The sequence below is a fragment of the Brachyistius frenatus genome, unplaced genomic scaffold (genome assembly GCF_029030835.1).
Source record: "Brachyistius frenatus isolate BFR_SWC_R1_liver_20210118 unplaced genomic scaffold, ASM2903083v1 Contig_4, whole genome shotgun sequence".
Lineage (NCBI taxonomy): Eukaryota > Metazoa > Chordata > Actinopteri > Embiotocidae > Brachyistius > Brachyistius frenatus.
In genome coordinates, this window is record NW_027210603.1 from 8,802,450 (window position 1) to 8,817,965 (window position 15,516).

At 39.1% G+C, this 15,516-nt stretch overlaps 1 protein-coding gene across 1 annotated transcript; it reads right to left on the reverse strand.

The window, feature by feature from the left end:
• Window positions 1-10,018: 10,018 nt before the first annotated feature.
• mdfic2 (MyoD family inhibitor domain containing 2) lies at window positions 10,019-13,922 on the reverse strand. Its single transcript, XM_069715804.1, has 3 exons — window positions 13,826-13,922; window positions 11,567-11,782; window positions 10,019-10,275 (listed from the first exon to the last, which is right to left on the reverse strand). The coding sequence occupies exons 1-3, from the start codon at window positions 13,920-13,922 to the stop codon at window positions 10,019-10,021; spliced, it is 570 nt and encodes a 189-aa protein (XP_069571905.1).
• Window positions 13,923-15,516: the final 1,594 nt, after the last annotated feature.

The following is a 15,516-nucleotide window of genomic DNA, read 5'->3' on the forward strand; positions in this document are numbered from 1 at the left end:
TGCCCAGCTTCCTCCCATTCCTATGCCAGCTCCTTGTCCATGTGTGCTCTCCTTGCAGGGTACCACCTGCTTAAAAGAGGGGAGGTCACCTAAGCCAGGACGACAAGCTCCAGTCACGTTCGACATACAGAGACAGCAGCGTCTTGTACTATCAAGGCATCAAAACTCGCCCTCCGGCTCTGTTCGCTGTCTTTTCTCGGGGCTTTCCCCTTCCTCCTCTGCTCTTAATTGTTAAAATGAGGTCATTAATTGGAGGCTGAGTCAAATCACCTGTCATTTCAGCTGGGAATCATCCGCTGATTGAAAGGTATCATAAAAACCTGCCCAGGGCCTGGTTTTTGCCGTGCCTGCTGGGAGCTCTCTTTGTGCCTTGACAATCTCCGCCCATGGGCCCACAACTCACTTTACTTTCTGTGGCGGAGATTAGGCGGGTAGTCTTGGGTGACACACATCCACACGCTTGGCCCAAATATAGATTCAAGGCAGTCAGTAGTGTCAGGCGCAATTCCTGGAGGATGTTGTGGGGACTGTTCGCTTTGTGCTGTACTATTAACGCCCCTGACCTAATTGAGGATGATGCTCACATACACCACTTCCCTATATGCGAGTGAGGTCAGGTTCATTTGAGGGGCTAATTGTGAAATTGGCATGTAAACTAGGACAATAGGAGAAATGACAAAAGAAATTAGGACAGATGACAAATTTCTTGATAGATTTTCAATAAATTTAGACATGTCCTGCTACTACATTTACACATGTATTGCTGTAGTCCAGCAATAAAACTGTTGTAAACTTTATTATATTGTGGGACTTTTGTTTACTGTTATCTAATTTCATAATTCAGTGTGCTGAAGGCTATTTTCTTGGACATTTTCCTATACCAACGTCCTGCATTGTGGGTTTAACTGAAAAGTGTTTTATAAGAAACACATGCATCAAATTGAAGTGACGTCAACTTAAATGCACCCAAACATTCTTCACCTTGTGACAGCTACACAGCACGCTGTAAGTTACAGAAAGCAGTACTCTCATCCACTCAAAAATGCCCCACTTACTTTAGAAAATCAGGGACAATGTTGGCAATATTAACACTGAAAGACCATTAGAAAAACAGGCCTAAATTATTCTGATGGCACAATGCTGCCCAAAGCTTTGGGAACCCATTTTCCTCATGGATTTAATCTTAAGGAACACTACATAAGATGCTGACAAACCCACTGTTTGAAATAAAAACCCTCTAAACACATGGCATTAATATTTAATGGTGCTGCTTCCTCGGGAGGCCACTCTGGGCTGCAGCGCTGTGTCTGAAGGGAGATGGTATTAGTGCTGTGTGCTCAGGAGGAAGAGCAGCTTCACACTAATGAAGCGATCAGGCCCTGAACTCTGTAAAGAAACCTCATATCCGATTAGTGAGCAGAGATGCATGTAAACATGGCAAAGCAGCACGCGATTAGATCACTTTGTTAATGCGAGTCTTGTGTCACCAAACACAACAACAGAGCAGCGTGCAGCATTTGAAGTGTTTTGTTAGCAACAACCCATTTCACATTTAATCATTTCAGTATTGCAGTTTCTTTTTGACCCTCTTCACAAGTGTTTTGAATTAAGCTGGGAACTAGAGGAGTTTATGCAAGTTAATGGGCTAACACTATCCTCTGAGCGACCATTAAGGTGCATTGCATGTGTTGCGCGGCAGTGAAAACCACCTGACCTTGTTCACATCCGCTGGGCCAGGATGGGACAGCATTTGAACCTGGCCAGTAAAGGACAGGCCATTTGGATGTTATTAAAAAACATTAGAGTTCCTGAAGCCCATGCTGCTCCCAAAGCCATCAGGTAATTTGAAAGAGATCCAGCGAGTTTAAGATGTGCAGATGTTTTCGCTTTAAAACTGGCATCTGTTTATGCAGACACATTTTATGTTCGAAAAACCACAAAGGACCTCCAATAGGTTTTATGGAGCAGTATCGGCTAGAGCACTCAGCTCTGTAATTGTGCTGCACCAGGTAATGAGAAAATTGGTCACAAGCAGTGCTCCCCATAGATGTAACCCGCAACATACAATTTTACACAGCATGTGCAGTATCTACCTTTATTTGTCTGGGCCGTGCTGTCTGAGCCCATGGGCAGCTTTCAGGAGGTCAAACATAGTTACAGTTTAGAGTCTAATTCATATCAAGGGCCTAATTCTATCTAAAAAATACATTTGCAGATACAACACTTCTCATTTCACTTTATACAATACATATAAAACAGCAAATCAAACCTATAGAAAGTTGGATCTTTGGTAGAGGCATATGAATAATAGAGAAGTTTCATGTGAATGTTTCTTGTGTGTAAAAAAAAACAACTTCTTTTTTCTCAGCATTTAATTCTAAGTGAATCTGGAACATTTTCAAAATATTTCAACCTGGTTTTTTATGAAATATGACAGTTTAAACAGCCTCTAAAGTGGGCTGGTGATTTCTGGATGAATGCAGACTAATCCTTGTTTGTGCTTTGTGACTAAAGTGCAACTTTCAACACTACTGATCAAAGTATTATAATTGAATTAGGTTTGGTCTTTGTAACTGCTCTGGCCTGGTTTTTTTTTTATATATTACTGTCAAACAATTCTCAATTTCTTTTAAGAAAATATTTTCTTATGCCAGTATAATAATATTGACCAATATGTCAAGTTATGCGTTACATATCAGAGTGTTAGCATATTCATTGTTAGAACTTGGACCTGCAAACCATGGAAAAAATACTTCAGAAATGCACTGCACCGCTTATTATTTTGCCCTCAAAAATAACCTCCTTTGAACTGTTGGCCCTTATTATCTTCAGTTGTGAGTCATGGAAACTGGACCTTTCTTCAAAAAGGAAATCAGCTGCCTTCTCTTCACATGCCATCAAAGAACTATACCTATAGAGTGTGAATTATACAGTGACAGTCGGAGGGGAGGGGTGGGGATGGGGGTCAACTTTTTCTCCAGGGCATAAAGGGAACCCAGTACAGCGCAGGCACATGCTTCAGAGAAACAAAATCTAACACTCTTAACATAATGTCTGCAGACTGCAGAGGATGATAAATCAAATCAATCACACCATTTAATGAGACACATAGTACACAACAACTTTTGTAGTCAGGAGTCACCAACAAAGTCTTCGACACCAAAACTGCCAATCAAACACAGACAAGCACAATACCAGAACTAAAGTCTTTGTCACTATGCCAAAAAGGTAGGTAGATGTGTTACTACCATACAGCATCAACCTCTGAAGGAGCACTAAAGAGTGCATTTGTTTGACTGTTGAGTTCAAATTTGAAAATTCTCCAGAAACCACCTTTTAAGGAGGACGTGAGCCACTGCAGGAGGGTTCATCAGATGTTCAGCTAAAATCAAGGTTAAGAAGTGGTATAGATCACTGTAGAAGTATAGCATATTAGAGTACAATATTATTCCAGGCATGAATGTGGGAAAAACAGTACATTGTAATATTTACAATTACAGGTAAGAAGGATATATAAATGTTTCAATCGCCCTCAACTGTTGTTTTTACCTGTTTTGGCGGGTCCAACTCTTAATCATGGGGGTCAGAACGTCCAATCCCACTCGTAATTCGAACCCTGTACCTACTTATTCAGCAGTTAACAACAGGCATTGTGGAACTGAGATATGCTGATGCCGAAATACTGTATTGTCAAAGTACCAGAGCAATATAGCCTTTATGTGATTGTTCACCTTGTTTTTGATGCTCACAATACAGGCTGAGATCACACCACACCACGCGTCGAAGAAAAACATCATGTGATGTAGTATAAATAATGATAAAGGACTTTCACCCGGATATTGCTATAACATATATTATATTTTGAGTCTTTGAGAAAGCAAAAGTCAATGTGAATTTCTTTTTAACGTAACGCAAGCAGGTTACGCACTTAGAATAACATTTTGAATACATATAATGTGCAATAAATACCTTACTTGACACATGTAACATGACTTACATAAAGTTACTTATTTGAACCCAACTTGATTTTTTTTCCTCAACCTAACCATCTGAATTTCGCTACCTAAACCTACAGCACCTCACTTTTCAATCCTAGGCACAGTATCCTCTAGTGGACTGTGTCACACGCTGTGGTATGATAATTAGTTGTGCAATAATAATTCTCTTGTGTTTTCATTGGTCCTCTGTGGGCTTCAAGTTTTGATCACTCACTTCAACTTCTCAGTTTGCCTCATGCGGCCATGGTTTTCAGGACTAATCATGGTGCCATGCTGAAGCTTTTTCTATTTTGGCAATTGATCCACTTACAGAGAGAATACAATAGGGTATGTTCCTCTTTTTAAAGCTTTTGCCTGAAAACACAAAACAATTTTGATTGTTATGCCCACTGTTACGTTCTAGGTAGCAGTGATGTGACACATGATGTCAACTGGCTAAACTTTGTTCAGTTCATTTCAATAAACATTTTTTACATTCCACCAAATCACAAAAATTGAAGTAATCTCAGAACCTTTAACATAAGAAGGTCCTTACAACAGAACTTTACAACATTATTGGCAGAAATCCAACAATTTGACAATTCCCACATAAGCAACGGTTGGAAGGGAACCTCCAAAAGTACCAGACTTCTAGGTAGGCGTCTCTCTGCGAACAGCTGGGGTGAGAAAAGAGCAAGGAGAGAAAAGAGCAGCATTGAGATACAATAAACATTGGGTAGATTACTGGGGCCAGTAACCACAGATCACTAACATGGAACCCGAGAGCCAGGTCTGTAGGAAATGGGAAAGAGAAGTCATAAAGTTAAGGAGATGCAATGCTGGCATACAAATGCATGGAGAGAAATGAAAGGAGAGCAGAGTGTACTCAGTGCATCGTGGAAAGTCCCAGAGCAGCATCAGCCTACACCAGCATAACTAGGGGATGGCTAATGTATTCATTTGCATAGAATAAGTCATGTCTCTTGTGCAAGATGTGCTCCAAATCAATAACTATATAAAAGTTCAACTGATTTCAACTTTATGAGCTTGAAAGAAAGAGAAAGAAATACAGAACCTGAATACATTCTAATAATTAGGTTTATATTAACTTAATAATTTAAAAGATATTTTTAAGGTAAAATAAGCTTCCTCTAAATGAACTTTATACAGTATAGCCTTTTGCCAATGACAATAATATCATAAAATGTATTTTACTATTTTTTGTAAATGCAAAAAAAAAATTAATAATAACGTGATGTGGTTTGGTTACCATATATATCTCGAGCTATTGTACAGTGATGCATTTTACTCAAAGGCCTTATCAAGTTCAAATGCCTTTTTCAATGTTGTTCGGCTGTATAAAGTCTGGTTGAGGCCAAAATTAATTAGGGATAATACATAATAAAAACTTGTAAAGATGAAAAGCCATAGTCACGCATTACTAATACAGTTCTCTCTCAGTTGTGACATTCACATTGGTTGGAGCCACTAAATGATATTTAAACTGTGGAGTTAGAACACGAAGTACAATGATTATGGTGTGTCTACTGTACACATAAAACTGAATGTGCTTTCAAAGAGTAGGTCTCCGGATTGTACCAATACTGGCCCATTGTCACTGTGTGTAACTGAAAAACAAGAGTGCACTCTAATAGTCTCCTTGTTTGTAGAGTAAAATTACTCTCTCGGTCTTTATATGTAATGGCAGAAAACAAATGTTTGGTGCAGTAATTGCACATAATCCAGTAACACTATGCTGTACACGTCTGCACTCACACTGACCTCTCTAGGAAGCAGATGATGCTTAAGAACAATGTTGTCCTGTGTACCGTTCTCCCACTGACATAGCAGCTTTGCTCCTGTGTCCATTTCCCATTATGTGACAAGGACATATTTCAGACTGAAGTGATTCAAACAGTGATCTACCACTTGAGAGAACTGTCTTTGAGAACAGAGGTCGAGGGGAGGGACAAGGACAAGTGTCCTACAAATGCCATATCCAACAGCTCCTGTGTTTCCAGTGGCACTTGAACTGAAATAGGCACGCTCAACAGGGGACAGGCTTCAAGATTTTTTTTTTCCCATACTTCAGAAAGACTGTGGTGTTGAAATTGAAGTGCTTGTTGGTGTGTCAGTGTGTGTGTCAACAGAGCAGCAATGGAATTTACAGGCCTCAAGGCCATTGAATTGTTGTGATGACACTGCTGCCTTGCTGCATAGTGATTTGATACTGTACGATTCAAATTCAAGACACTGCAGTTCTCTTACTGGTAAAGTATTCAATCATTCCCTTCCTACAGTAGTTGGTGATTATTACAACCATGAAGTGAGTTTTGTCTATTTCCATTCCTAAAGCTGCAATATAAAACGGTACAACTAAAGCTTTTTAACCACAATTTGTCTCATGTGCAATCACTTTTCTAAAGTCATTGGTGGCATTTTTAAGCAAAACTGTAAGCATAACCATAACAACATGCAATATTAGTTGGATAGGCTATATATTTAAAGCTTTGTGGTGGAGACAGGAGATCTTCACTGAATGAGAATCACACTTTTTTTTTTTACAATTGAAAATCTGGATTTACGTGAAACAACACACTCTTGCTCTCTTTAGTACACTTGCAGGTTTTGCTGCTGCTTATCTAGTCTCATAAAACCACAAACGGCAGCTAATGTAAGTGTAAACTTTACACAGATATTGGTGTGGGATTAAATGGGCTGTCACTGTTATAAAAAACAAATGGTGAAAAATTTGAATTAACCATAGATTGTAAAAATGGATGTAGTTTCCGAGTCTGAAAAATGAGACCAATGCAGAAGAGTGCTGCTAGGGTTCGGCTGCAAAAAGCCTCGGGCTCCATAAACTCTCATTTAAATTCTCTCATGAAATACAAAGTCGCAAATCTTTTTTTCCACAATTTATTGTGGTGTTGTTATCTGAGGTCCCTCCATCTTATTTGTTTTCTGGCAGTCCACCTGAAAATAATCCCATCATTAATTAGATTTTAAGCCTCAAAAAGCTATGTGTTTGGGGGCGTCTCCGTTTGATGGGCAGGCCTGTAGGGCAGTCAGGTTTTCGCTATAGGTGAGAGAGGCGTAGTGTCCTCGGGTTTCCAATAAGTTCGAGTCAGGTCCATCGCTTGGTCCTCCTCAGCTCATCCAAATAAAGTCACTTCTGGCTCCAAGCTGCTCTTAAGTAGCATGATGGTGACGACCAAAAAGTCAAACTTGAGGCTTCACAACTGCAGTTCACAAATCAATGTTGTTTGCCACTTGGAATTAAAATTGAATTAATTCAAATGAGTCTAAACACAATTTACATAGCCTAAATCTGTAACACATGGTAAATTGGATGTTCCCAGTGTTCCCTTTTTTCAATTTAGCAATGTCTTTTCCTTAAATTGACCAATAAACAGCCAGACAACATTTTGTATGACCTGTAAATGTGCCTTAATGACCAGTCGCTAATTCCCAAGTTACATTTAATTTGACTAAGTTATATTTTTCTAAAAAAAAAAAAAGAGAACAGAACTAAACAAAAGCAGTTTACTAGTGTGACTCATTCTTATCTATTACTGAGAAAACATGCAGATTTTGAAATAAAAGGTAGATTTTAGCCAATTGGCCACCCACCGTGACATCACCCATTGGTTTGTAAACTGCTATTTTATAGCTTTGAGTCTGGCACGTTGGTTGTCACCATATTTGTTTTTTGGTGCAAGAAGTGACCATATTTGGACAAGCTGGGCAGGAATCAAGGGTAGATGTGACCCAGAATCCGACAATGCTATCCTCACCCATCTATACGAGCAACCTGACTGCACCCCAGCAAGTCATTCACACCACGCACGTCCCAAAACACACATGTTGTTTTTTTTTGGCCTAATATTTAATTAATTATGGAATTATTTTCACAAGGACCACCAGAACATTGATGAGACAAGGGAATTTAGCAAATGACACCATAATGACACCATGTGAAAAAAAAATTGGATTTCATGAGCGAAGTTGATCATTTTTAAATAGAAGTCAATTGGAGCCAAAATTTTTGTTTGAATGCAGCCTCTAGTGGCTCTCAATGGCATTGCACTGCAAGGCACTTTCTGCATTGGCTTCACTTTTCAGACCCGGTGACAATATGCATTTTTATACAGTTTACTGGAAGAAGTCAGTGATTGCTTGTCAGTAGAGTGTTTAGGCGCATAATGATGTTGTGATAGCAGCTTGAAAATAATAAAAGCTAATGTTAAAGAGTGGGATATGTTCAGTTTTTCTTCATGTTTTATACTTCAATTTGTACAAAAAAAATTGTTTACATTCAAACATAGTAGAAAAGTTTAGTCTAGTCAAGTTTAGAAAATTCTAAACTATGTAAGTTAGCGTGGGACGTCAAATTGCTAGTTTGAAGCAGATTGTAGTTACTGTCCTTCAAAAATAGAGACAACACAGCATTTAATTCATTCAGGATGGCTATGCTGTCGCATGACTGCCATTTTAAGTGACTCCTTAAATTTGGTTTTGGGATAAAGTTACTATTATAGTTCCATTTTTACAAGCAAATAGCGATTTTTCCATCTGAGTTGTTACATTGAAAATGTAATCTCAGATAGTTTGGTGAAATTATTTAAAGCATTTCCCTTGATTTATGTAGTCACGCCAAACCTTGAATTGTTTCCTTTTCCGTATCTCAATACTTAGAAAAATGAAAGTGAGGTCACACTAATCTCTGCTAAAAAGGAGGCAATTTAAAGCAGTAAATAGGGACACTGATGCTCTACTGTAAAGCTTAATACGTTAGTTCTGCCAGTTTTAGGCACTGCTGTGCATGTTGGCTCATTGGCTGCTTGGAGACTTTAACGTGGTTGTCAAGCTTGGTGCACTTGCTTTCACTCCAACTACAAAGGATGACTGTTTACCCAACAACTGAATCAGAAAAGCAAACACATTAAAAGCTGAGGCTGGCCAATCTGTCTCTTTCCTAACCATGCAGATTGATCCTCTAAAAAAGAAAACAAACATTAGATTTGAAAAATTAAGTTTATTTAAATTTGTATTAAGTTCAACAGAAATCCTGAACTTACATGTCTTTCTGTTTTTCACAAATATAAACCATTGTCTTGACTTGGTTGTCATATTCTGCTGAATAATTAAAGGGCTACTGCCTCTGTAAGAGCTACAGCAATACACATTTGCAATAGTGAATACAGAAAGTGGCATCAGCCTAGTTTAGCCAGCTAGTCAGCTATCTTACTATTAACCACTCCATTTTTGTCATGTTGTCACCATCTACTTGAGTGGACCAGTGTAGCTGGCAATATGAACACCTTCTCCACTGACAGTAGCCGACCAGCTCGGCTCGACTCTCCTTACTTTCTTTTTTGTTTTCTATGATCCGTGAATGCTATCTGGTACCTGGTACTATCTTAGTATCGCCTCTGTCAGGGTTTAAAGCGAGCCGAGTTAATTTTCAAGGGTGACTTGAAAACACTGCAGATCACACGCTTTCCACAGTGCAACAGTCACCATCTCTCTTTAGAGGGGCAGACTTGCTGAAGTTTGTGTCCTTCCCCTCCTTCACTGGAGCAGTTTGTTGCACAGGTAGACAAACATTTCCTCAAACATTCTGAAGTAAAAGCAAGTACAATCCAGTAGAGCAGAGCCAGTACCATCAGTGGAGATGGGGCTGTAGATAATGGATAGGATGTCCTCTGCTGCTACCAAACAACGGTAAGATAAAAGAAGGTGAATAAAGTCAATAACATTGGGTCTGATAGTCCTGCATATGTTAGACCTCAATTAATACTTCATTATTTAAAAGAGGGGAACAGAGCAGATGAAAGTCTGCTGCCTCTAACAATAACCTACTAATGGATGCAGGAAATACAAACAAGGATGGCTTCCAAAGTGTGAAAATGTCTTTTCATACATTCAGTAGATATAGATACATGGTCACATGCATGCACATTATGTTTGAGCCCTTAGAAGTCCTCCTCTCCACATTGATTGGCAATCATGGTGATGGTGATTGTTAGGGTTTCTCACTAGTGATAGCATAATTCAGAAACCTCCATAGCCAGCTCCAGGCAGTCACTTGCATCATGACAGGAGCTAAGCAGACCACAGTCCATGTCCAAGCGAGAGTCATCGTCACTGCTGGATGCAGACTCCACAGTGGTGACGACCTGTTTGTAGTTGGGGCAGCAGTGATTGGCGAGTCTCTGACAGGAGTCCAGTAACATATGGATCATATCGTAGAACCGGCAGAAGAGACAGTTCAGGACAATTCCTGCGCAGTCAACTGTGGGAGACACACACATTAAGGAAAACAATTTAGTCAACTGTTGTTTTTTTATCAATATTACATTTTGGTTTTATAAAGGGCTGCAATGCTTTCACGCTTTTGCAATGATCTCTTTGAAATAATGTATGATGAAAAGTGTTTAAACCATATCCTGGGACATAAATCACCTTCGCTACTATAAGAGTTGCTGGTCCTCACTTATAAAACATTTTAAAAGCCTCTTTCCTTCCTTTACACATGCATAATTTAGGAAATCATGCCTCGCTCCCTCACAGAGAGACAAGCAAGAAAGCTGTTTGGAGACATAATCAATTACCAGACGTCTCTCTTGTATACTTTGCCAGGGAGCACTTCCAATGGGCGCTGTGGTTGCAGTGAAACAATGCTATGTGTCTTACCAGCAGCCTTTGCCAAACGGTTCCCCCATGGGTACTATGAAGCGTGAGATCATCAAATGACACTGAGCAGACAGTTACTCACCGAAGACATGTCGTAGGGATGACCTGACGACTTGTGTTGTAAAGGATTAGAGCAGCTATACCTCCTCTGAGCCCGCACAGTCCTCTAAATCTTTTTTATTTTTTATTTTAAGTTGTGCATGTAGATCCTGAACTGCACCAATCTCCATTTTGAGAAAGACCATCCTTGAAATGATAAACTAACCTAACTAAGCCTAGTTTAGCATTAAGATTCAAACTATTTAACTTGAAGGCATGAGAATGATATCCCTTTTCTCAACTCTTAGAAAGATAGCAAATTATGACATTTCCTAAAATATCAAACTATTTCTTTAATTAAAACAAGTTTCCCTTACGAAAGTAGTAATTTAGCAGAATTGAGCGAGAACCTAAACAGTCTTTGGTGTAATCACTTATGCTGCTGCATGTACAGTATTGAGTCTACTTGGGTGGCCTTTTTTTTTTTTTGCATTAATCTTTCTCTTTTTTGCTTTAGTTTCAGTTTCTAAATTATTCACACATTTTCATAATTGATTATATGAACTGTATTTAAGCATTCTCACAGCATGGCGAGGCATAAAGCTTGCAATTTGTCAAATTTTCTATTCTGTCTGTGGTCTGTGGCATTATTATCCTGCATATTAATCATCATTTATTTCATCAGTAGTAAAAGCTGTGTTTGGATGAAAAGTTAATTTCATAACAGTTTTACTGAGGATTCAACACAAGTTTTTAATTCCCCTTCAATAATATCAGTGTGTTGATCGAGAAGGATTTTTTAACAGACTATGGGCATCAGGCTGGTGTGATGAAGAGCTGGTGTCACTAACCTCCCTTGTTGCTCAGCGGAGAAGAGGACAGAGAGTCTGTGGTGCACGATTCTGCAGAGGAAGATCTCCTTAGGTACATTTTCAAAGACCAAAGAGGGGAAGAGCGGCTGTCACACTCTCTGGGCCGCTTAGTGTCTCTACTGGTCAGTGCATTTGCACTTTCTGCAGATGCATCAAGTCTCCAGTCGCTGACTTGAGCCTCACTTTGGATTCTTTCTGTCCAAGTGACAAAATGATGAATGAAGATTCATCAGCAAGCAACAGGTACTATTTAATTATTTCACAAGCACGATTGGACAGTATTTTAAATCCAAAACTCCAGCATGTGTAAGAGCACAGACACCTGATGACAAACATTAACAAAGGCAGTGGTTCACCAGATTTGCAAACATATTTGTACTAAAGCTGCTGTTAGTTGGTGCTCTCACCACATTGTCTACAATGCCCTCAGCAGCCGATGTTACTGTTCTTTCTTTTTTCCAACATTCCCTGGGCACAATCTGAAGAAAGGCAAAAATGCCCCCTAAAAATAATTTCAATTAAAGCTGTAGATACAATAAAGTACGATAGGACACGCAATATAAGATATACAACAAGACAACGTGATTCAATATGAAACAGTTTCATTGACATGATGGGTGATTTATTATTCTATACAATATGATAAGATACCATACAATAGCATAATAAAATAACTACACAATTGATTATAACCCTTAAAGAGGAAAAAAAAAAAAGATTATGCAAACACTGCTGATTTTCAAACCTGTCAATGAAAAGAAAATAATTTTGAATAAGGAAGTGTTCCCATTTCTTTTCCTGCCAAGAGTTAAATATGAAGATTGACACCACTCTTATGTCTGTGCGCTGAAACTATAGCTGTTTTGGCATCTACGTCCCGCGGATTTAGCTGCCCTCGGACAAAGATATGTGTTTTCCCTGTTTCCCGCCTTTATGCTTCGCTAAGCTAAGCTAATTCTCTTTCACATAACATGAGAATGGCATCAATCCTCTCGTCTAACTGCCATCAAAAAAAGCAGTTAAGCACAATTTCCAAAATGTTAACTATTATTTTTTATTCTGTGTTCCTTCATTATGTGTGACAAACATCACAAGACCAACATCTGGAGGTGAAAAAAGTACACTAAAGACACCAGGAAAACGTATGAACCAACTTAGTCTACGTCTACTGAGGCAATTTCTAGAACAGGGAAGTTAGGCTAAGGAATCTCTATAATTAAGGAGTAGATCTGTTTGTTAACATCTGATTTAAATAGATATAAATTAATTATTGCGCTGGCTGCAGACTGTTTACTTTTTCACCACCTATTCAAAATAAAATATTCACAGAGCCTTTCTCTGTATAATTTAACATTTAATGCCTGATGATTTATTCATTTTGAAAGTCGAATAAACTCTATTTGTCTTACCTAAATTGTTGAAAGAGAGATACAAATGGACGTTGCTCAGGGCTGTATTGGCCACTTTTAAGATTTGAATAGTTTTTTCTTTTAAATATATATGAAATAACAAAGTTCAAAATAGTTTCTCATGTTATCACCTTTTGTCAGCTTGCACAAATCTTTTATCTCTCATTAGAATTGTTTTTATCTGTCATGTCTCCATGGCTGAATGAGAAGTGAAGAAGGCAGGGATTAGTATTTGAAGTACAACAAGTTAAAACGAACTTCAAAATTAGTGCTGTCTGTGTGTTTGAGCTGAGAAGCAGCATGATGCTCCTGGGTTATCTAATGAATTAAGTAAGAAGTGCAGCTGGTTCATGCCCATGACCATTAACTGATAGAGAAATAAGGCCCGGAGGCCTACTATGCATTTTTCAGGTTTTGTTCCAGTGTTTCACCAAGCCGCGCTCACTCATTAGACACCACAGTTACTCTGAGCAGTGGATCTGGAGATAATTTCCCTTCATGTTTAAAATTGAAATGCAAAATCCAAATGCAAACTAAAATTTTCAGCACAACAGAACCAATGAAAACAAAACATCTACATGCTTTGAAGAATGTATAAACCAGCAACTGACACAATTTTTTTAATTACTGCAAACTGAGATTGGTTGGGGACATTTTTCTGAAACGTTTTACAAATCTAGCAAATTATAATATTAAGTATAGTCTCTTGGCATGCTTTAGTACCGGGAACAGGAAGCATGACACTGACTACTTTACATTATCATAACAGAGATTTACAAGAGAGATAATAACTCAATAGCGATGCTCAGATTTTTTCTACAGAGCTTACCTCCTCTCACCCACGTAGAGCTCTCCTCAGTAGTGTTTACTCTCCCTTTGTCTTTCACATCAGCCCTCAGAGCCGTTTCATCTGCCATCTGGTCCATTGCATCACCAAGAAAAAAATGCACCTAGTATGACAAACCTGATTATCTCAAGCCAAAAATATGTGGCAACTCACAACTGAAGCCAGCGTGACCTAATGTCTAACACAGTGTTACCACAGCTCGGTGTCTTCATACGCTCGTCAGCTCTGGGGATTGGGTTCTCACGCAGCAAGCTGCAACATTAGTCTTCTTGTCCTGGCAGTAGAGGCAGCTGTTTACCTCGGCAAAGCAGAGAGCATCCAGGACAAAGTATCCTTTACATTGCACTGGGTCCATTTGGCCTGCTGCCTACTGTACTGTAAGCCTCCAATGTTCCAGTGACGTTGGCAAAAATACTGAAGATCTGCTCCTATCAAAACATCACCGGAACAAAGTCAGCAACATTTTATTAGCTTGAGTTATTTCCCTCTATGAAGAGATAATAAAGCCAAAGGCAAATGCGGAGTATCATGATAAAAGGAAATATCACATTGAAACTACAATTCCCTGTTCAAATGCATTATTAAGTAATCAGAACACGCTATAAAGAGATTTTATTGTTACGGTAATGATATGGAAGACAGAATGTACCACAAAGTATAAAATCAGTTTTTCAGCCTATATTTGAATAGAATGGTAGGACAGGACATCTCAGTCACTCCTTCCTTGGAGGCTGGGAACATATGCATGAGGCAGTGAGTGCCATTTTGTTTGTTGGGGCGAAACACACGGTGAAACATGAATAGTGGGCTGCATTCAAATTTCTCCAAATACAAGCTAACCAATTTACTCTAATTAGGCTCAACGCTAGAGTTGCATTTTAATAGATGCCCCGCTGTGTTTGCATATGTTTAGAGAACAAGAGTCATGCTAATTGAAAAATTAAGATGTGAGAGTATTTGTCTTCTGAGCTCCCACTATGCTGCACTCAGTGTAAATATAACTCCTGAAGAGAGTTTCTGGTGCTTTCTTTCTTCCTCCACCTATCGTTTTCTTTGTGTTGTGACGATGATACAATGTGATGCAGAAAAGACTCATCAAGATTGTGCTCTGGAGTTCCTCAAAAGGCCCACAGTGACGATGTGACAACACCCTATTCCAACTCTTTGGCCCTGTTGTTTCTCTCTGACGCAGACGGTTTTGTTTCACCGGTCAACGTCAATCACGCCGTCAGGAAGGTTCAGCGGGTTACGTGGTTAATTTGGCTCCCATGGAAATGTGCTCTCCTTGTGAAATGAGCTGTGCCGCCGCGCATCTGCAGAGAAGTCACCGTGGCTGACACCCCACCCCATTAGAGTATCCATAATGCAGAGCAAAGTGACAGTCTGAGATCAAGTTCAGGTACAAATTACACTGTCCAAGTGACAGCTTTCTGACCCTCTTCACTGCACTTAAACTCCACTCCATTATTTACAGTTGTAAACATGTACTCATACACATCCAACCCTGCCTCTTACCGCAGTTTCCATCTTTCTGCGTATATATGCTATTTATGATGCAGGGATGAGCTCATTACCCGATCTCACTATCTAAATTTCCACTAAATTTACTGAATTTTGGGGAACTTACTGGTCAAGCGGGAAAACCCATAATAATATAATGAGAAGCACACTGA

Excerpts from the sequence above, each read along its gene's own strand:
- mdfic2 (XM_069715804.1), bottom strand. The coding sequence starts at position 13,922 with ATGGACCAGATGGCAGATGAAACGGCTCTGAGGGCTGATGTGAAAGAC. Across the intron at positions 11,783-13,825 it reads CTCTACGTGGGTGAGAGGAG|AAAGAATCCAAAGTGAGGCT; the intron begins GTAAGCTCTGTA and ends TCACTTGGACAG. Across the intron at positions 10,276-11,566 it reads TCCGCTGAGCAACAAGGGAG|TTGACTGCGCAGGAATTGTC; the intron begins GTTAGTGACACC and ends TGTCTCCCACAG.